Below are 22,413 nucleotides of genomic sequence, written 5' to 3'. Positions count from 1 at the left end.
GAATACATTGTGGTTATTTAATGTGCTGCTGTAGGGGCTAGAGACCTTGTCAAGTTTCCTGTGACTTTTTGCCTCTGCTCTTAGTCACTCGTGTGATTAAATAAATAACAAAAATTCACGAAGAGCACATATTTATGGGTCCATAAGCTGCAATTACTCCCAATTTTACTCCTTTTTTTCATAGAGTGTGAGAGTCCATTATGACATCGAGGGATGTCAATGGCAGCTGTATGTGGGTTTGTAAAGCATATGGCCAAAGAAAGAATAAAATGTCCTCCTACTCGCTCTGTGGAGCTGCCCGCCTCAGTTCGGGCGGGGGGTTCGGCGAAGAACCCGCGCGATGGCGTTGCACCATGACGAACACGGGTAGGACCACGAGGCTGAGTATCCTCTGCTTGGAAGGTCCTTGTCTGCAATGGTAAAAACTGAGCGGACACTGCGTAGAACACAGTGTATTGTCGCAGTGTATAGGTCAAAGGAAAGATTATCATTGCGTGCTCATCTGTTTCAATGACAAATTCGCGAATACTAGAGTGATATTTTCTTAATATAGCTAGTCAGCCCATATAGGAAAAAGTGGGGCTACTTGAAGACGGGGGCAAGTTGAGGACAGTTTGGAGTCTTCGCGTGGCATTTTCTTAGCAATATTTTTTTCTCGTCTGTGACACCATAGGGTGAACACTGTCGTTATCTGAGCTTTGAAGTAACGTGTTGAAGTTCTGCACGTGGGTTTTTAGAAAGACGTGAGACTGTTTTGCAGATGTGGCCGAGGTAAGAGGGGTCTTTTTTTGTCCCATCTGTAACTTCGCGAGCATTGACTTCCAATTTGCTCATTTCTGCTCCTCAGCTAATAAAATATAACCTCTCCGTTATGATGCTGTGTCACTGCCCTGTGCTTCCATGTGCATTACTCGTGGCTGACCGTTTCGGCTGGCCCAAACAAAAGACAAAATTTAAACCCGGCATTAATTTTTTGATGTCCTCAACCTACCCATAGGGTGGGGTAAGTTGATGAAAATATGTAGCCTGTCATTTTGGGCTCGTACGAAATAAATACATGTGTATAAGGAAGCAGGAGACGTCCGTAAGGATCGGTGGCAAACCATTTACTGACAGTAATGGCGGAAGAGAAGATCGAGGGCGGAAGCTCACGAGCTCCCGTGTCCCTGCAATCCTGTCGTCTTCCTTAACACTCCCCGGCGCGGAAGTACAAGTCAATCAGCTTCCAATTTGTAGAGAAGTTGTACTGGCCGGCTTACGGTTTTCCCTCCTGGCAAGTTGATTCTACAGGATCTAACCCTTCCATCTGGGCTCTGTGTTACGTGACTCACACGTCCTAGAGGCCACGATGTTCGCGGCCTTGACTCTGCAGCAATGAGTACTAGGTCCCCGACGGCGACGCTGTGTGATGGTACGGGCTTGCAGACGTTGGCCGATCTCAGGAGGAGGATGTACGTTTTAACCCACTTCTTCCAGCATTGATGAGTCAATTCTTCCCTATACATCCACAGGCGTCTCAACTGTTGCGCTGTAGATGTTGTTCCTGCTTCGGGTTCGCGACACGGAAGCGCGGTGAGCCTTTGCCCAATCAGAAAGTGTGACGGCGTGACGGCAGAAAGGTCGTCTGGATCTTCGGACAGATACGTCAGAGGCCGAGAGTTCATCACCGCCTCCACCTCTGTGAGAACGGTAGAGAGTTCTTCGTAGCGGAGGGCGCTAGGACTGTACGCCAGGACCCAGGACTGTACGCAGGCAGGTTTTGGTACTGCGAATCAGGCGTTCCCAAAACCCACCCCACCATGCTCCTCGCTCCACTATGAATTTCCAGGTGATCCGTCGTGCAGTCAGGAATACGTTTACCTGAGCGTTTTGTGACAACCAGGCAGGGGTGAGTTCGCGACTGGCTCGCTTGAATGTCCGAAAATTGTCTGAATATATAGTGGCGGGTACGCCCCGTCTTGATACGAACCTTCTAAGAGCCATTAGGAAATCCTCGGTAGTCATAGACTTCGTCAGCTCTAGGTGAACAGCCCTAGTGACGGCACAGGTAAAAATCAGGATGTAGCACTTTCTTCCGCCGCCTTTTGAACACTTGTAGTACAGTGGACCCGCAAAATCGGTGCCTGTCACTTCAAATGGTGCGGACTGTGACAAGCGGTCTCGTGGTAGCGGAGCGGTAACTTCTGTGCACGCCTGAACCTTTGCTCGTCGGCAAGTGCGACATCCATTTAGGATCCTCTTCACAGCCTGACGACCACGGAGAACCCAGTACTCTTCCCGAAGCGCGGCGAGTGTCTCCTGAACTCCAGCATGCAGAAGCCTGACATGAGCCCGGAAAACTAAAAGAGCGGTGAACGGGTGGTCAGCGGGAATGACGATGGGATGCCTTTGGGTTTCTTCAAAATCGCTGTACTGAAGGCGGCCCGTTAAACGGAGAACACCATCGTCATCATGGAAGACAGACACATTTTGTAAGGACTTGTGCACCGCGGGATGAGAACCGAAATTTTGACGCTGTGCCGCTGTGACCCAGTATGTTTCCGCTGCAACTACCTCGGCGGCCGTCAAAGGTCCCCTCCTTTCGGCTGTGGTATGCCTACAGTTGTGCAGAAATCTTGACACCCAAGCGGTAACTCTCAGCAGCCGGTGGAGCGAACTGTATTTGGCAACATCCATTAGGGTAGTAGTAGCCAAGATGGGTACGCAGCACGCCGTCTGGGCCTTTGTTTCGTTTCGTACCTCGACGCAGGGTTCATCCGGAGTACGCCACGCTGGAGGCCAAGACTCTTGATCCATAAGCCACGAGGGCCCCTGCCACCATGCACTGTTGTTCAGCAATTGGAGGCATGAAGTGCCTCTCGTGAGAAGATCCGCGGGATTTTCTTTGCCGGGGCAGTGACGCCACTGACTAGGCTCCGTACCAGCCCGTATCTCCGACACCCGGTTCTGTACAAAAGGTTTCCAGTCGTTCGTCGATCCGTAAATCCAGTAGAGTGCTATCTCAGAGTCCGTCCATAGCACCGTGGGTACGGTGGACAGAGATAACGTCGTCTGTAAGAATCTCATAAGCCTGGTCGCGATGACGGCACCCATTAACTCGAGTCTCGGTAAGGAGACCGTTTTGACCGGGGCCACCCGAGACTTTGCCAAAAGAAGATCCGCACTGTAATGACCGTCCCTGTCGAGCGTCACCAGGTATGCGGCCGCACCGTATGCTCGCGGACTCGCGTCGCAAAACATATGCAGCGCGATGCTGCCCTCCGACATCTTCCCGCCGAGCCGCCGTGGTAACGAGACGCGAAACAATAAAGGCACCTGCTGGCACCAAGACGACCACACTCCCATCAGGTCTTCTGGTAGTTCTTCGTCCCAACTCATCTTGGAGAGCCAAATCCGTTGTAGCAAAATCTTGGCTGTCAACACGAAAGGCGCCACATAGCCCAAGGGATCATAAATGCGAGCCACTGCTTGCAGTACATACCGTTTGGTATTCGACCGTTGCTCCAGGAACTCCGATATTGACTTCAACGGATACCGAATTTCATCTGTCTCGATATCCCAAACGATTCCTAGGACCTTCCTTAGTGGCGACGTGGTCGAACTTCCTGTCCCATCGGCGTCAAAGGTAGCCCGGAGATGAGCATCATTGCTCGTCCACTTAACCAGTTTCATGCCCGCGTCGCGGAAGATTCGCCGCGACTCGTGGTAAACAGTAAGTGCCTCTTCCGGCGATGGCATACCAACAACGAGGTCGTCCACATAGAAATGGCTGGAAAGTAAGGACGCCGTGCGTGGGTATGTCTCTTCTGCTGCTCTCAGGTGGTGACGTATAGTGGCAGCGAGAAGAAAGGGACTGGACTTGGCTCCAAAAGGCACTCGTGTCATGCGCCAGATTTCTACTGGGGGCAACGGTTCGCCTGCTCGTGGCGTCGTGGCATACCACAGAAAACGCAAACAATCTCGGTCAGCACTGTCCAGCACGATCTGTAAAAACGCCTTCTCTATATCCGCTGTGAGAGCCACATGATAAGATCGAAACCGCAACAGCAATTGCAGAACGTCAGGGTTAAGGTTAGGGCCGGCGTGAAGAGCTTCGTTGAGAGAGAGAGAACCGTGAGCCTTCGACGAGGCATCAAACACAATTCGAACCTTTGTTGTCTCGCGGTCCCTTCGGATGACTGCGTGGTGCGGCATATAATACAGAGGCCCGGCCACCAACTCCGGTTGTAGGACCCGTTCAGCGTGTTGAAGACGCAAATACTGACGTATGGTGGAATCATATTCTTCCAGCAACGTTTGGTCTCTCCGTAATCTTTTGATGGTACTATCCAGCCTCTGGACCGCCAGCTTCTTGTTGTCACCCAATGCTTCAGGCGCTTCCGACTTCCAAGGCAAGCGCACGGTGTAACGACCGTTTAACAACTGCGCTGTGGACCGGAACTTGCGCAGGACAGTGTCACCGTCGGAGTCGGACTGGTGGCGATCAGTTATGCCCAAATGCTCTAACTCCCAAAAGGCGGAGAGTTGCTGGTCGATGACGTTGGTATCTTCCTGGTGCACCTCAACATGGAGAACATGAACCGACGGGATGCGACAGTGACCACCGCTGGCATTTCTGCCTGAGCCTTGAATCGTCCACCCAAACAGAGTTTCAACAGCCACCAGGTAATCTGATAAACGGGCGGTTGCTCCAGTCACAACTCCCCAATAAAAGTCCACTCCAATTAATAATGAAATATCGGTGGGAGATGAGGGCTCGTCAGCAAGCTGTAGACCCATATTCTTGACGTGTTGCGCTGAATGCGAATCGAGAACAGGCAATCCATCGGAGCAGATGTCGGGGTATTCAACCGCCTCGATTGCCATACATGACGCCGAAAATTGGCTGCGCAAGAGAACCCGCACGCATCGATACTTCGTGCAGCTTGACGCAGTGTTTCCAAGGGCCCCAACATGCAAATCTTCGGATCGAAGCAGTGTACATCCGAGCTTCGTCGACACATCCTGTCGAATAAAACTGCGTTGGCTGCCGCCATCCAGAAGTATGCGTGCGAGACTTCTCCGGCCATCAGTTCCTTCAATCCACACCTTGGCTGTTTGCAGAAGGACCGCCGCGCCTGCCAAAACGGCAGAGGATGACGAAAGAGATGTCACAACAGTTCCCGTAGACGCATGCACCGTCGACGGCTCTTGTGCTGTAGACTGAGACGACTGCGGGGACTGCTCAGTGCTGGACGAGTTGACTCCGGGGCACAGCTGAGTAAGATGACGTCTATGGCAGCGATCACACTGCAAGACCCGCCTTACCCTGCAATCCTTCGATATGTGCGACCGTCGTCCGCAAAGGAAACACCTGCCCTCCCGGCGCAGGATCAGTCGTACTTCCTCAGGGCTCAAACCAGCAGTGCATCCCTCCAATCGATGCTGTCCGGACTTGCAAAGCACACACGTAGGAGTGCTTGGGGCAGCCATTGCAGATGCTGGATCTGAGACAGACGACGCGGTTGCTGTCAGCGAAGATGCAGAGGCTGGGGTCGGCTCCCTACGCTTGGGAACGTCATCTGCCTCCCTTCGGGCTCGTTCCCGACATTCAATCTCATTCTCCAGGAAATCTAGTAGGGATGATAAAGAGTCGCCGTTGGTGTCCTTGCCTTTGTCCTTGGTTCGGTAGAAGTCCATTTCGAGGTCTCTAGGAATCTTCTTCAAGATGACCTGCCGAAGCGGAATTGCGTATTGTGCTGTCGTAACATTTAGGCTCTCCAGGTTCCTGATGCGCACTGTAACAGTCTCGTGGAGCTCACGCAACCCCTTTACGTCGGTGCTGGACCGAACAGTCCTGAGCTCGAAAAGGCGCCCCATGTTTTCGGTCACAAGAAGCTCGTCCTTCCCAAATCGCTTCTGAAGTATGTCCACGGCAGTCGTGTAGTTCTCATCGCTAATTGAGAGACCTTCAATGGCACGGGCTGCTGGCCCAGAAACGAGAGAAACCAGGTACTTCAGCTTGTTGACATCAGTGAGACGTTCGTTTTCATGAATACTCGCACGGAACTGGTCCCAGAACCCCTGCCATTTAGATAGGTCGCCGCTAAAGGTGTCGATCCGCAGCTTCGGTAGAGTGACTCCGGTAGAGTGACTCCGATCTCCTGAGGAGGATCGTCGAGGTCCCGTAGCATTACCGCCGTCACTTGCGGGAGCCAAAGATCGGGATGCGGTCGTGGGGTCTAGTGCGGAACACACTTGAATGTATAAGGAAGCAGGAGACGTCCGTAAGGATCGGTGGCAAACCATTTACTGACAGTAATGGCGGAAGAGAAGATCGAGGGCGGAAGCTCACGAGCTCCCGTGTCCCTGCAATCCTGTCGTCTTCCTTAACAACATGGTTCAGCACCACAGTAATTTGTGCATCATTTCTCAAAGGTTTGGGGATTCACTTAACGAATTATGGTACAATTTAGGCGATTATTCTGACTGCTATTAACAAAATAGCTCAAGTGTCTTCAACATAGACCACCTTACCCTATTACGAGCCTCATCCGTTCCACCTACCAGGACATCCTAAATCGTCGTGCTCATCCTATAGGACAGCCTGGGACGAGCCTAATCCATGCCATTACAGTTCATTCAAATATCTCGTACAGGAAGAACCATCTTGTGGGGACATCACTAATCAAATGCAAGGGAACTATCAAGCGGGGTATTCCGCGACATTTTTTACTGAAGTCGTCTTTCGAAATGAGCACTTCAAAGTATAGTCCAACAGTGACCAACAGTGAGACAGCAGTGGCAGGATGTTCTGTATATCCGGTATGCTCCTGAGCGGCGCCGACCTTACATAGCTGTCTGGTGTTAGCCACAAGGTTCGTATGCCCAGGCCTTTATGTTTCAAGCCAGCACTGCATGCGCATACTTGCGGTAAGGAAAGCGAGCTTCTCAGACAGATGGCGTGAGTGGCATCAATTAACTAGATTCTGCAGTTAACACTGTTACACTGTGCTGAGAAAAGCTGGAAGGCATGGTACGAATGTCATCCAGGTCAACGTGCAGGTCCTATGTGTGATCTGTCGGTTCGTTCCGATGTCTACAGTACGTTACAACACCCGCGATCATAGCAGAATACAACAGTACACACTCCATTGTCTTGGAATTTCGTTGCAGGCGACAAGGTAGTGACACGAAGGAGAATTTGGCAACACTTTTGAAAAGTAGCAGCAAGGGCTTTGTATAATCGAGAAGGCTTCATAACCCGCGAAACGACGTGACCGCATCTTTTTAACAAATCCGACTGGTGCTGTCAAAGCGTGTCGTGTACGCATACGAGAAACTAGTCCACTTACCTGGACCAGTGAAGTCTTTGGTCAGTTTCGCGAAGACAATTTTGCGAGGCCTCGTTGTTCCTTCTTACCGGCCGTAGTTCAGCTGTTCTGAATACGGCCCGCGTCCGCACGTGCACCCGCACGTGTGCAGCCGATTGTTCACTGCGCGCTTGTTTCGCTTGGTTGTCGAGTACATATACGACAACCGTAGTTTCGCATGAGATCAAACCCGTGGAAACAACACAGGGCACGGATTCCGCAAATAACGGGATGCGGTTTTGCATCAAGGAACCAATAGCCTCTCTTTCTTCATTGATTTTAGAACAAAAAAAATCTTTACGTCTTTCTTCATTGATGCCCTGTCAGACTCCCAAGGCAGTTCCTTTGTTGCTAGGGTGTTTTTGGGTACTGTGGTTACAACCGTAGGTAGTTAGGCTTTGTGTCTATCTATAGATTTGTAGGTGACCCGTGTTTCAATCCCAGCTGTGTTGTCTAAGTGCTTCGGTTCCTTCATGCACCGTAAGGCCAATGTCGGCATAAATCCGCCTAGGAGCCTGATGCTGAACTCAACATATAACGTTCATTACCGCAATTTTTTTTTTAAATGACGCGCTCAGGACTAACCGCGACAGCACATGGAAACCGTTTGAAAAGGCAGCGATTTGAAATAACACGTTGCGATTGGCCTTCGCCCGTGAGCTTACGACGAATCATGGTAAAGTGTTCGACCATGATGTTCGAGTGCAAGTAAGGAGACTTTAGCAATAGATACACCCAAGACTAAAGTCATGACACCCAAGACCAAAGTTGCCAAGCAGCCTGTCTTCGATAACAGACATGCAGATGGTGCGGCTCGCTATACAATGGCTACGACCAGTGGCCCGTTGTTGAGCAGCTCTAAAATACTTGTTGTTGTCGAAGGAGAGGGTGCGAGAGTTACACCCGCTTCTGCTGTGGAAAGAGCAATGCTTACATGTACTTAGTTGTGTAACGCTCAAGAACGAGCCCCAGACTGCTGGTAGAACCATATCCATCTTAAAAAACAACGTAAATAAAGTTGTTGTGCTCAAAAACTATTCTTATCCACAGCAATCCTAACTGAATCTTTATAGGCAAGTAAGCAGCATTGTGTCCTGGCCCACACATTTGTGTGGGTGTCACTTGTTGCTGTTACTTGTCATTTGTATTGTTACTTTTTGTACGTTCGTGTCTCTTGTACAGGTTGGGACAAAAGTTTACGGAACACGCGAGCGACGTACTTTTTCTTCGGTGCGACATCCTAGCGGCAGCCGGAAGCGGGTGAGTTCACTGTTTCGGAGGGATGGAAGGGTGCCCTGTGAGCGACACACAGCCAGCGGGAACATGTACTTCCCAGGCACACCCAAGCGACACTGGAGCGACCACTGCGTGTCGCTAACAGCGCATCCACCCACCCCTCCGAAACAGTGAACGCACCCGCTTCCGGCTGTCGCTAGGGTGTCGCACCGAAGAAAAAGTACGTCGCTCGCGTGTTCCGTAAACTTTTGTCCCAACCTGTACGATAACAGTGCTTCGTGCCTAATAACAAAATAATTTAGCTCCTTCGTCATGTAACTATAGGTTTTTGACGTATCTGAATAAAAAAAAAATTCTACACACTTTCTCATTCGAAAGTCGGATCTACCTACAGATCTACACAGACAGCAACATCACATGATTCTCGTTTACAACATATTTTATTTATGAGGCTCCACGAGTGTCAGCAAGGAAGCAGATGAACAGACTGATCAGATTGAATTCCGTTCGTGACAGTTGGGCACAGTCTCTCCGTAGGCTCTCCTGTTCTACTGTCGACGGGAAAAGAAATCCGAAATGAATTCCGGCATACTCTAATTTCCCGCTGAACGGAGTAAACTGAATGTGCGTGATCTACCTCTGTGGTGCGTCGACGTTCATCGAGCTGATCCTAACCTCTTGCACGTAAATTCTTGGTCTGTACAGGAAGTCGGCGCTGACGTACCTAAACAGCACCGCTCTCAATTCCCCGACGTCTACGCGCGTCGTCGGTGTGAATCTGTAGCTCGTCGCGGGCCGCAGCATCAAGACGCTGGAACAAAACACGTGAAGGGCGGCCACAACTCTATACACTCTTAAAAATGAACTTCACCACGTAGCACGCTCCTAGCCAACCATCACCCCGAATGACAACGTTCTCGCCCTAGATTTGTTGAAAACGGGAGGAGGAGCCTATTTTGTGCCGTGCATAATGGCACAAAATAGGCTCCTCCTCTCGTTTTCAGCAAATCAGGGGCGAGAACGTTGTCATTCGGGGTCATGGTTGGCCAGGAGCGTGCTATGTGGTGAAGTTCATTTCTAAGAGTGCACGTACACTCTGAAAACAGAGCTTTACCGCATAGCACAGCTCCTAGCCAACCATATTCCCCAATGATATCGTTCTCTCACTTGATTTGATGAAAACGGGGGCGTACGCCCCCTGTTTTCAGCAAATCAGGGGAAAGAACGATGCCACTCAGGACGATGGTTGGCAAGGAGCGTGCAATGTGGTGAAGTTCGTTTTTAAGTACTCTTAAAAACGAATTTCACCGCATAGCAAACTGTACACCAACCGTTGCCACGAATGATAGGGTTATCGCTTCTGATTCGAAGAGAGAGGAGGGCGTACGCCTTTTTGTGACACTTTGGATATATGAAATTGTCACAAAAAGGCGTATGCCTCCCTGTGTCTTCCAATCACAAGCGATAACCCTATCATTCCTGGCAATGCTTGGCGCACAGTGTCCTATGCGGTGAAGTTCTGTTTTCAGAGTGTGTAGTGCTGTAAGTGGCTTACTTGGGTGTTAGAGTCAACATTGCCTCTCCGTTCGTGCCACGTAATATTAGGTACAGGCGACCATTTATTATGGGAGCACCAGGTATGTTCGCCATGTGCACAGAGAGGAAGTATTGGAACACTGAAATGAACAGTACAAAGATAAGTCGGTACCATCATGTGGAGACATAGCCAACCATCATTACGAGTGACTGCATAGAAATTCATAGTAAAAAACGTAGGTGCTAGAGAGACATGCGGTCAAGGGATTTTTTTCTGCCAATAAATTTTGCCACATATTGATAATATTTTTATTTCATTTCAATTGACGGAAAGTTAATTTCTTGAATCGAACTCCGAAATTTCCCAAGGCAACCTAACGTTTTCTTTGCGGAAATGAGTTCCCCGTGGTCATTTTACTCAGTACACCACATCATCCCACTCGTAATGCAATGGCAATTGCCGAAATAAATTCGCCGAAAATTAACCCTTGGCTCCGCCTCCTTTTTTGACGGCTCGTAGCCTGAGCGCAAAGCTGCGAAGAAAGGAGGCTACATTGACACGCCACACTAAGGGGGAAAGGGTTACAAAAATAGGAGTTCAGAAGATTTTATGAGCTCCCATGCGGAGCAAAATAAGAACAAAAGATGTCATTAAAACTTTGTGCACTCTAGTAGCCAACTATAGCATAAAGCTGCTGGAAACACAACACGTTTTCCTCTCTTGTGCTCACACCTAAAGCCGCTGATCTGATCTGATCATGCGGGCAACATCACGTCTAATGCAGGGGGATAATGTGTCCTGGGCCGACTTCACAGGGAACTTTACCGATATTTCCCTTAAAGGGTCTAAAGAAAACACCCAGACAGCACAGCTGACGATTCGAACCCAGGTCACTTAAAACAGAACTTCGCCACGTAACACGAAGAATGCCAATCACTGCATAAACTGATACCATTATCACGAGTGTCACAAAAGGGCGTACACACCTCCCGCTTAAACAAAAAGAAAAAAAAAACAGGGGAGAGCAATGATGTTACTCGGGATCATGATAGGATAGGAGCGTGCTATGCAGTGTGCCAGGTGCACATAGCGCATAGAACTTACAGCAGTATCGTGGTCGTGAACTGGTGTCGAGGAACATTCGAACAGAGCTGGAGTCATCCTTGAAGCGACGCCATCGGCCGGCGTGGAAACCAAGCGGCGCACACTTGGACCCATCGAGCCCACATTCGGCGCACCATCCACTATCGAATAGCTCGTTGGAGAGACAGGCATGGGCGACTGGCAGACATCGGTTCTCGTTGATGGACTCTAAGAAGTACTGCACTGCCATGTGGTGGTTGCAGGTGAGTGCAGCAAATTTGTCTGCGCGATTAGAGATAACTCGAAAGGTCACTACGCTTGCATAGCCCGCAGGTCTTGCGCCTCAGAGCTAGCTTGGAATCTCCGACTTACCACTGATTGAGAGTCCAGAAAGAACAAGTTTTGCCGCCTTTGTGATGTCCCCACAACCCGGCATTTGCTCCCCGCCGTTCGGATAGAAGTCCAGGTGTCCAACTGGCTCGCTCATTCCGAAGCCCTCAACTGGAAAGAAGAGAGGGTAGTCCGAAAATCGCACCTTTGTGGACGGGAAGAGACTGTTAATCAGCAGTGCCTTCGAGTCAGTTCGAGAAAGGAAAGGCCTGAACTGCGGCAAGTCGTATAGTTGTTTTCTGTTGCGAGAAGTGAATAGACGGCTTCACTCTAAAAAAAATAGAGTGTGCCCAGCTCTTATGAGGTGTAAAATATTTGTCACTGGGGTCACTCATTTTTAGCGTAAGTTCACTTCTTGCTTCGAAAAGTGTTACACTGTTGCTCATGGGTGTAACTTAAACCTGCAAGTGAGAAAAAATTACTTTGGATGCCGAGTAAAATTATGTTACTGTGTTACTGCTTTTTGTTCAGTGATGAAGAGTGTCCCTTTAGCGTTCATGCCCTGTGCCTGACGTCGGCTTGGGCGTCTACACACTGAGAGGGGTTACCTGGACGGGAGTACACACGTTGAGACCTGGACCGACAAAGGATGGCTCACTAACACGACATATTTTGGTGAATCCTGACAAGCTGCGATTTTCGACTACAGATAGTCAGCGGACGAGAACCTGCATGTTAGCGTGGTATAACAACGTCACAGTCGTCGTAGCAGGGTAAAGAGAGTATCGGAAGAGTAAGGCGTGTGATCAGGGGTAAGATGGGCGAAAAAAAGTATAGGAAGAGCGCAAACGTAATAGTTACACTCCATCTACTCTTATTTACTCTCTTTACTAGTCACTCCCAGGTAAGGTAGTTACAGTAGTAAGGTAGTCCTTTACAAACATGTCATGTGAAACATGGTACTTACTTAAATTCTCTTTGAATGGAGAACTGTCCGTATGGATAATATCAACAAAATCGGCATCACTTCGGTCAATCCTGACTTGTGGCGGCATGTGCTGGAAATAAGGTTCGGCTGGATCTAAGCCTGAAAGATAACGGTAGAAACACTATAACGACCGATCTCGCAGAACGTTTTGCGTTTTTCTCGTCCATGCGCTGTCCGTTCTTCCGACAGACAAAAGACGTAGCGAGCCCAGCGTGACGCAGCAGAAACATGGCAGGCAGGGTCATGAGTCAGCCTCCTGATCTGTTCTTCTATGAGGTCCTGCTGCGTCACGCAGTGACGTCAGACTTCATCAGCACATCCTGAACGCGTTCCTGTGTACACAGCAGCACAACATGATCTTCCTTGCCCCTTTCTCCAAAAGGCAGGTAAAATATCTTTGTATTACCCGTAATCCGGCCAACTTTGTTGATCCTTTCTCCCGCGTATCCTGCGATGTGGCTTCCGAGACTGTGGCCCACGATATGGAAGCTCATAGGATCAACGCCGAATGCTTCCTAAGGATAAAGGACAACAGTGACGTAAACAACAATTAAATGCGTCTCAATCAACACCATCCAACAGACACTGCCTGATCGCTTATTAAGAGTCCGCCCATTACGACTGTGCTTCGGCGGCCGCAACAACCGATACCAGCTGTCATCAGCCGCTTCTAAAGTCGCAGCAAGCCTGCGTCTGAAATCGTGTGAGGCGGTTGACTGAATCCCGACGTACAGTGGGGTACAGGAAGAGGATTTCTTTATGGCGTTGGCTGAATGGTCGACATCTCAAAGGCCCCAGATGTGTACGTATTGCTCCTGAAGAGAGCAAACGCTGTAGCCATCTTTCATGAAATAGCAAGGTTCGAATATTAATGCTGCATTCGTATCTAGTGGCATCTGTGTACTGTGGAACCAGAATCCTACTCACTGGTAACCGTGCCAAGACTATTCTTTGGACTTGCACACACCACTGTCGTCAGCAGTTGACTGCTGCCATTTGCTGACCCCTACACTTCGTGGACAGGTCGCGTTGCTGGGTTTGCGCCATCGGCGTTCCCATAATTCTTTTTTAAGGGAATCCAGGAATTTCCATGATTTTTTTTTTCATGCAACACCCTCACCGCCTTTCCTGGAGGCGGATGCTGCGGACTGCGCGGGTGTTCATAGGTTCATATGTTCGGGTCACATCCCAGTCTTGGCGTGGTGGTGGCGGTAGGGGTGGCGTTCTCGCCGTTGTCCGCCCCACAGAGGTGGGCAACGTCAAGACTAACGCTTTGGAGGAATGTGCGTCCAGGACCGACTTCTAAGGGAACTGTGCCGACGTTAAAATGATGCATTACCAACAGGTCACTTATGTTCCCATATGTCTGCCAATCGTCGCAGACGATTTCAAATACAGGCTCTCTATGGCAGTAGCTTCCCATGCGGCTGATGGCGGCTCGTCTCCATAACTACGAAAAACAAAAGCACAGTCGTGATTGGCGGACACTTAATTGTTATGTCATATCGTTTGAGCGATCAGGTTTCGTTTCTAGGTCGTGTTTCCAGCATGCGCAGTCCACGCGGTATAGAGGTAACTGACGGCGTCATAACCTGTATAGGTGTATCTATACTGCTAAAGTCGCCTTACCTGTAACTTGGTTATAAGCAACGCTATTTCTGCTCCGACTAATCGGGTATTAGCCGTTGCCTGAGTGTAAGGCATGCCATTTCCTCCTTTCCAGTCGACTACGAAGACATTGTAGTTGCCTTCAAGGAGAAATGCTGTCGCCATATCCTGCAAGGGAAAGCCTCTTTGAATCCCTTATGACATTATAGTCGCATATAGTGACATATCGCGACATTATACTCTACTCAGACTGTTATTGACGTGAAAAAAAGAAAAGGAAAAACGGAAAGAGGAGTGGGAACTTCGTGTGAGGAATGTGCAGGGCGTTCCACGATAGGATGCCACTCAATTCCTAAGTACTTCACTTCAGTCCTTTTACTTCAGAAAATTATAAAACTACTTGGAATACATTCATACAGACGTTTGCCGTTTGCATTCGTGCTACGTACTAATTAAGCTAATTAGCATCTAATTAAACCCGAAAAAATGTCGAGCAAAGGCGGCATTTTTGCAGAAGGCCTCAGTCTGAGGCGAAAGTCTATATGAGTGTATTTCAAGTGGGTTTGTAATTTTTTTGAAGGAAAATCTTGTCTTTTTTTAATTCAGTGACGTCCTCTTGTGGAACACCCCGTGCTATATATGTCTCGTAGCTCGATAACATCGCACAAACTGAAGCGCTGGTCGAAGAATGCAGACAAGCATTAACACAACAGACATTGTTAAGAACGGAAGGAGGCTGTCCCAGCTCAACCCGTGTTCTACTAACAACATTTACCTCTTTTCTTACAAAACGTGCAAAACGTTCCCAAAGGTCCACGCCCTCTTGCTCCTCTTCCTTCTTCCTTTTCCGGACAGCTTAATCCGTAACAGAGTAGTTATGATTACTTTTCTCTCCTCTTTAGTTTTGGAAATAGGCAAAATTGCACGGATGGTGAATAATCTCAAATAATATGTAACTATAACGTCGCAAGAAAAAAGAACAATGAATGCGTGCCGGCGCAAGGACCTGAACCTTGACCCAATAACTATATAGTAACGTTACAACGCTATAGTAACGCTATATGTCGTGGGGCTAAGGGCTTTCTTGATAACCTGCTATATACGACTGCATGCAGGCGCTGGATTAGACGCTGTTTCGTCGCAGGGGACACGCGTTCTTTGTGGGGAATTCGCCAGGCCAAACGCGACCCGATAGACGCTCAAGATTTGTGAAGCACGAAACCGTTCTCTGCTCGACTGGAGGTCCGAGTCTAAGAATCCGGCCGCCAGTCGTACCATCATCCACTTGACAATCAAGATGTTGTCCAAAAATCCGTGAACGATGATCTTCGTCGCTCGGGAAGCATCGAAGGGAGAGCTTCGAACATCGTCCAAGCTGCTTGACCACCGGAGGACGTGTCCTGCTCCGTTTTCACGGGCGAAGAGCATGAAAGCAGTGTTCACTTTCGAGCGGTCTTGAGGAAGAGAGTTGACAGGTCTGTGTACCGGGTCGTAGAAGACACCGCCGGTGCTGAAGCAGCCCAACTCGTCGTAGCACTTTGTCATCCCAGCTACAAAATGACCAAATGTGGGAAATTGAGCGATCCAGTGAAGGCACATTGAAACGAAAGCCTCAGATAGTCTGCTGCCGATATATCCAACATACGCTGTTGTGCTGTACTTTTGGAGGAACAGCCTATGTACGATATATCGGCAGTTCTCGATCTGATACTTCCGCTCCAATGCACAGCAAAATGGGTTTCCACAATAGGGCGGCGCTCTAAATGAGAGTACACGGAATACATCCCTAACTTTTACTCTCCTTTTGCACTGTAATGAAACACAAGTAAAACGGAGCTTTACCGCATGACATGTGCTTCTAGCAAATTCATCATCCCAAATAACGTCCTTCTGTCCCATGATTTGTTGAAAGCGGGAGACGTACACCTCTTTGTGATGCTAACGCAGTTTGTATTAATTGTCACAAAAAGGCGCGTACAAATCAGGAGCGATGGCATTGCGCGTGTTATATGTGATGAAGTTCTCGTTTTACGGCGCAAGCTTTACTCTTCCCATGTTCCTTTATCTCACTTCACCTCGCGAAGGCTACCGCTACACTCCTGACGGTACATTAACGATATACTTTAAAAGACATAGGAACATTTATCTCTACTTTTACACTTCTTCACCTTTTACACTGTTAAAATAGAAACTGCCACCACATAGCATCCACTAAATAGCCAGTCATCATTCCGAATCCCCTCGTCTAGCCAGTGGACTGTCACAAAGGCGGTGCTCCGCTTTCTGCGTGATTCGGGCCTCCTGGGCTCCCTGTGAGCCACCCTGTTAGATTAGTTCGTTTCTTTTGTTCTTTTTTTTTTCCGGGGGGGGGGGGGGGTGCGAATAGCAAGCCAGCGTGCTGCCTGGCCGACCTTTCCTCTTTCTCCATTCTTTTTTCTTCTTTCTTTCTGCCAATAAATACCCCCTCGTCTATTGTAAGCGGGAGGGCTAAGCCTTTTTCTGTCGTTCTCACTTTTTATTTTATTTTTATTTTTGTGTATACTTGGCATTTTGTATTAATTGCCCAAAAATGGAGAACACCTGTTCTCATCAGGTTGGCAGACAGAACGAAGTCATTCTGATTGATGGTCGCCTCCGCCGGGATTGGTATCGGGGCTGTATCGGAGATGGGTCGCCTCCCTTGTTGTATTATTTTTAAAATTCTCTTTGCGCTAGGCAATGTACTTTACTAAATTTATTTATCTGTCAAGTCTCAGCAGTCGTAATGGTTGTGGTACAGAACTGAATTCCAGACGCAACGTCAATTCTTTTAAGGTCCGATTTCTGCGTCCAGTCTCACCCTGAAGGGTAACAGCACCGATCTGTACTTCCCGCACCGGCTGTGCCGTATGGGGTTTTATCCTGGACCTTCCGGCAGACTTTCCAGACGAATGTCGGCACAGTTCCCTCACAAGTCGGCCTCGGATCGTCGAAAGTCCCTCATGGCAGAGAGGGGGGGAGGGGGGGGAGCCCTAACCCAACCCAACCCAACCTAACCTAACCTATAGAGGAGCCATTTATGTGCTTATTAGGAACGACTCGGTACGGTATCACAGTATACAGTATCACATAGGATAATTGGGTGGATATGGTACCTATTCGGGTTAATTTAGTCTGCTACTTTTTAAGCTGGTCGTTTTCACTCTGCACGGTAACAGAGCTGAAAGTGAGTCAGTTTCGGACGACACGTACAGATAAAAAATGTGGTGTCGGTACCCTCGGAGCAAAAGTTCGGGTGGGGGGGGGGCAGGGTCCCCGGAGAGAAAACTCAGGAGGGAGGGGGCGACGGCACCCTCTGCCCCCACTCCTTCCTGCTGTCCTCTATCCTCTGTCCACGTCTGCACACCGCTCATAGGCACAGTTGCTTCGGGGCGCTGACACACAATTAAAAAAAAACATCTGGTGCCCTTACCATTCACGAGATTTACACAGTTCAAGGTTCACTTACGGTTCGCTTGAGGCCGCGCTGTACCGAAGAGCAACACAAGGAAGTGCAGGGACCATCCGTGCGAAAGGTTCATTATATTCAGAGTCACAGCTAGAGCTCTTCAACGTCTGTGAACTTTCTAAACTACTCTCTTTCCTTGCCTAACGCTATCGTGACAAGTGCCTTCACCGACCTTGTAACGACTTTGTCACCCTTTTCCGGTTTCCTGCTTTATTGAACCGGCGGCAGACTCCACGTCGTATCAGCATGATAAGGGAGTGCCTTGAACTATAGGTCTCTCGGGCGTGTAACTTTATAGTGCGAACAAATTTCGCTTGATGCAGCCAGTGAAAAATTAATCGTGTTTTATTATTTTAATAAAGCACTCCTTTCCAATACAAACGCTCAGAATGTAAGGGGACAAGACAGCGGCATACCCCCAAGAACACACTGTCAGCAGAGGGCTATCACAGGGTTGTCAGACGGGGATAAGGATGACGTCTCTGGGATGTCAAAGGCTGATCCTTGGGGTATCATGACATTGCCAGTTTTGGCGTATGAGATGATGTTCCTGAGGCTGTCCCTTGGTCATCATCAGGGACCAATTTAGGACAGTTTAAGAACACATGAAGAAAAAGCTTTCCCTCACACCACTTCCATTTGTTTTACTTTGCAATTTTCTAGCATGCACAATGTCAAGTGCTTACAGAAATTACATCAAATTGCAATTGCACCAAAATTATGGTTGCATATCTTTTATTGTTCCTTAGTGACAAAAAACAAAAAATGGTAACGTGCGTTTCACATTACAACAAATCGCATGTAGCGGGCAGCCTTTATAAGACACTGTACACTTCGATGTGGTTCGTGCACTTTAGAGACGGGACCTCACAGCATGACACGAGGTCAAGGCCAACAATTGCACAGAGTGACACTGTTATCGCCGATTTCACAAGAGCGGGGTAGGGGACGCGGATAAATGCAAAGTGTTACAATATGGCTTACGTCTCACATTTTCAACCTTGTGTGAGGCCGACAACGGCAAGCCCTTTCACCATTATCACCACCACCACCACCACCACCACCACATTTTCAACCAACCGAATGATGGGCGGCTAGGAGAGCGTGGTGTGTGGTGAAGTTCTTCTATAAATAGCTCATCTTTTTAGTTGCATCGGTTGTGGGGCCTGAAACTGAAGTAGGGCTGCGGTCCGCGTTGACCCTGGACTACGTCGTACAAGAAGAAGAAGAAGAAAAACTTGAGGAGGAGGGGGAGGCCCTCCCTGTTGTAGGGGTGCGCGAGGTTTTGGAATTCTCTTTTCTTTTCTCCCATCATCATCTTTAAAAAATGAAGTAGTTGTTGTTTGGTGACTTTTGTGACCTTCATTGTGTTAACGTTTGATGGCTTTCACTGGTAAGCTGCATTGGCAGCTACGAAGCAGTTGAATGACTTCTCGAAGACTGACAGCTGTCTCTTGGTGATCGAGTGGGTTTGAGAGCGTTGGGACGAAATTGGTGGAGCTGCAGCAGGCGTCGAAGATTGCTCTGCAGATCTTATGGCTTTATGCTCTCGGACATGCTATGCTCTGTTACATTATGTTACATGAAATCTTAAGTGTCACTCACGTCAAGGGACGGGACGGGAAACAACTGGAAAGAAGTAACTCAAAGTAAACAGTAAAAGGATGGTTAAAGTAAAACAAACACACACGTATGCATGACCAGCGGCACGGCAAGAGGAGACTGGGAGGTTGTGGGTTCGAATCCGACCATCGGCTGTGCTGTCCGAGGTCTTCCCCGGGATTTCCTGTGGAAAGGTTCCTCAAAGCTTGCGAGATTCAGTTCTAACTTACCAACGTGGTCATTTGTGGATATGCTGCAATGTAGGCACAATATTATTGGTCGCAACTCAGACATGTTGAGGCGTATCAGGAAAAGAAGTGCGCTCGGACTTGCCAAACTATGGACATTTGCACCAATACGCCGTGGAGGCGTAAAACCAATGCTTGAAAATATTTCATTGCTAGTTCAATTTGATTTTCGATGCAGCAACTTCCGTGTGCGTCAAAAGCCGGATGTCAAATGCCGTCGGGCCGCAGAATATCAGATTGCGCGCCGCGTATCCGAGACCCCTTCCTTAGTTGATCCGAGTTTACTTAGTGTCCTCACCCCAAAAGGAAAACCAGAAGGAAAGCATTCGTATTTATTGAATTTGTCTAACGCTAAAAACGTTTAATCCTTACGAGACACGTCACCAGAACAAGACACTATATCCCAGGTTTCCGAATGCCACTAGTTTTGGCGGCTTCCAGCTCAGTATTGCCATCGCTTGAGGTAGCCCGCAATACTTGAGGGCTCAACCTGCGACTCCTTGGTCTTCCTCCTCTTTCCAATGGCCTCCTTTCTTTTCCTCCTCCTCTCTTCCTCACTATCGTGTATCGCTTTCGACTTTTTTTTTTTTTTCATTCCGCTCAGCATCCGTGATAAAATAGTTCATCGCGATCGGATCGCCCATCTTATTTTCCCGAGCAAACACCCCAGGGTCTATCGTCGAGAGATCACCTTCGCCGTCCTTCTGAAGTTTCTTGACGTCAACCTCGGTGTTACCCTGCGAATATGCTAGAAACACCAAAGTATGTTTGTTACCCGTCGTTGGAAACGGTCCGCTGTACACGATGAGTTCGTCACCCGAATACACGTCTTTCGTGACGATGTTCACTACTAGCCAGTACTGCCAGTACATGATTGTGATGTCTGTAGGCGCAAGGGCGTATAGCTTCCCATCCTCCATGTTGAAGGTGACATTCAGCGGTTCCAGCCAGAGGTACTGGGCGACGAGGTAGTTACCCATGCGAATGACGCGCCCGTAACCGTAATCGACGTCAATTTCGCCCGCTGGAGGACTAGCCAAGAAGTGAGGCAGTATGCCTGCCCTGTTTAGGTTGTCAATTATGGTTCCATTGTCCACTCCAGAAGAACCTTCTGGTTGCACTTCAGCTCATTGGCAGGAAGAGCCACACTCTGGGCGAAAGTGAAATTACAATTCGGACACTGAAGCCGAACCATTACACAGCAGGATAGAATTATCATTCCCGATTAGTGGAAATCATTCAGCGTACACTTCTATGACAATAGCCCCTTTTCACAACGCTTCTGCGCATGCTCTGTGACCATAACGGCGCTGAAGAAGGTTCCCTACATATTCAATACTGCTGTGCCTTGGCGCGCGCCGGTCTTGTTTCGCTGGACAGCCGCAGGATACGTCGCGAGTATGAAAAGGGTTCATTACGGGGTATACCAGCTCCCTCTCCCCACATGTATCCCGTATGGCGCATATTTGAAGCTTTTTCTCCGTAACCAGCGGTCAAATTTTAATGCGAGCGGTCTTACTGGAAAGGGCACGACAAGATCTGTAACATGTGTGGCTCGGAATTTTGAAATTGTTCAGTTATTTTATGACCGAAGTCTGGGCAGAAAATCAACATAAACAACGCCAGCCTTGTCCCAGAAAACCTAGGCCATGACCTTACCCGCAGACGGGGTGCTTCCGAGGCCTGCCGCGTGTGAAAATGACGAAAAAGAAGTAGCGCGAGCCATTTGTACACTCAGGAGACAGAAAGTCCCGGTTTGACGTGATTACCCCTCGTACGTATATGGCCAGTCTGCACTCAATACGTGACGCCATTCACTTACACTGTCATCATTTGCTGCGCTTCTTTTCTCTAGTTCCAAATCTTCTTGTACAGCAGCATTCGACTCAACGGAAAACTTTCTCATCACGAGAGGCTCAGGAGTCCCGAATCCACTACGGATCATCTCCCATGTCAGTAGTAATAGGGGGTGTCCAGGCAACTTGGTGTCCAGTTAGCTATATGGACCCCTGGGCCCTGCCCTGAGCCCTGCGCGTATTTTTCCCTGCGCGGCGCGTGTGCGGAGAGTTGTCCACGTGATTATCGACGGGGGAGGGCAGTGTGCGCGCTTACCCTCTCATATTTTTCAGCCTGGGACGACTTCTTTCGTAATTTTTCCACCAGGGTCGACTTGGTTCGCGTATTTTTTTACGCACCCAGTGGGCGGCGCTCGAGTGGAGGCGCTTACCGGTGGGTGGCGCGTGGCTGGAGGGCTGCGTGCGCACTTACTCTTCAGCCTGGGCAGACTTCTTTCGTCATACGTGGGCCCACTTCACAATTTTTTCCGATACAACCGATGTGTAGTAGGCAGTTTACATGCAAAGGATAGCCATACAGAAAAGTACAAGTGAAAATATATTTATTAAAGTCATTAGTGTCAGAAATTATGTTATGACTCTGTGTGAATGAGAAAAACTTAGCAAAAAAATCTGATGCAATAGCATTGAAGGGATATCACATTTTTTATTAGTGATAATCACGCAAGTTTTCAATTAAGCAGCACATTTTAATCAAAGAAGATATTTTTAATGAATACGATTACAATCAAAATTAAAAGTTTTATTATAAAAACTCTAATATTATTATATGTGACCACCATAGTGGAGCTTTAATTACAAGTGCCAATAGTTAATTGTGTACAGCAGAGAACCTGGAAGACCATGGGACAGGAACACAAGACGAAATAAAATCTATAACACTACAAAGAAGATATTCTTAATCAAACAACAGAATAATCTAACACTATCATAAAATCATCCTCGTGACTTAATCTAGTCGAACCCCATACAATTTTCTTTCTAAGAGACACTACAAACATCGATTTGTTTTATGAATCCAACACAGAAAATAATAAGCAAACATTTTTAGAACTATTGTAGATTCCGCATACAAGTTCTCGTGTC

At 48.4% G+C, this 22,413-nt stretch overlaps 2 protein-coding genes across 6 annotated transcripts in view; both read right to left on the bottom strand.

Moving 5' to 3' along the window:
- The window catches only part of LOC135391289 (low-density lipoprotein receptor-related protein 1B-like), a 45,516-nt gene extending 37,904 nt beyond the window's left edge, over window positions 1-7,612 (bottom strand). For 3 of the 4 annotated variants that reach the window (XM_064621498.1, XM_064621499.1, XM_064621500.1), the window contains exons 1-2: window positions 7,335-7,612; window positions 282-410 (exon numbers count right to left, since the gene is read on the bottom strand). In XM_064621498.1, the coding sequence (XP_064477568.1) occupies window positions 282-410; window positions 7,335-7,597 (392 nt within the window). In that variant the 5' untranslated portion in view covers window positions 7,598-7,612. Of the gene's footprint in view, window positions 1-281; window positions 437-7,334 lie in introns of all 4 variants that reach the window. The other variant, XM_064621501.1, reaches the window with a different exon arrangement.
- Window positions 7,613-9,009: 1,397 nt separating this feature from the next.
- On the bottom strand, window positions 9,010-17,775 carry LOC135392779 (pancreatic lipase-related protein 2-like). 2 transcript variants are annotated; one of them, XM_064623500.1, is made up of 10 exons: window positions 17,622-17,775; window positions 15,410-15,684; window positions 14,156-14,302; window positions 12,933-13,041; window positions 12,506-12,625; window positions 11,581-11,709; window positions 11,230-11,490; window positions 10,144-10,264; window positions 9,226-9,399; window positions 9,010-9,139 (listed from the first exon to the last, which is right to left on the bottom strand). In XM_064623500.1, exons 1-10 carry the CDS (start codon window positions 17,692-17,694, stop codon window positions 9,052-9,054), a joined length of 1,497 nt encoding a protein of 498 aa, XP_064479570.1. In that variant the 5' UTR covers window positions 17,695-17,775; the 3' UTR covers window positions 9,010-9,051. The 2 variants fall into 2 exon arrangements, with proteins under 2 accessions (XP_064479570.1, XP_064479571.1); XM_064623501.1 differs by having other exon boundaries at window positions 9,010-9,136.
- Window positions 17,776-22,413: the final 4,638 nt, after the last annotated feature.

The sequence above is a fragment of the Ornithodoros turicata genome, chromosome 4, assembly GCF_037126465.1.
Source record: "Ornithodoros turicata isolate Travis chromosome 4, ASM3712646v1, whole genome shotgun sequence".
In the NCBI taxonomy this organism is placed as follows: domain Eukaryota; kingdom Metazoa; phylum Arthropoda; class Arachnida; order Ixodida; family Argasidae; genus Ornithodoros; species Ornithodoros turicata.
The sequence above is the reverse complement of the archived record's forward strand: the minus strand, read 5'-3'. Positions and strand labels throughout refer to the sequence as shown.

Excerpts from the sequence above, each read along its gene's own strand:
- LOC135392779 (XM_064623500.1), bottom strand. The coding sequence starts at position 17,694 with ATGAACCTTTCGCACGGATGGTCCCTGCACTTCCTTGTGTTGCTCTTC. Across the intron at positions 13,042-14,155 it reads TGCTTATAACCAAGTTACAG|GAAGCATTCGGCGTTGATCC; the intron begins GTAAGGCGACTT and ends CTTTATCCTTAG. Across the intron at positions 9,400-10,143 it reads ATGTTGACTCTAACACCCAA|CGTCTTGATGCTGCGGCCCG; the intron begins GTAAGCCACTTA and ends GTTTTGTTCCAG.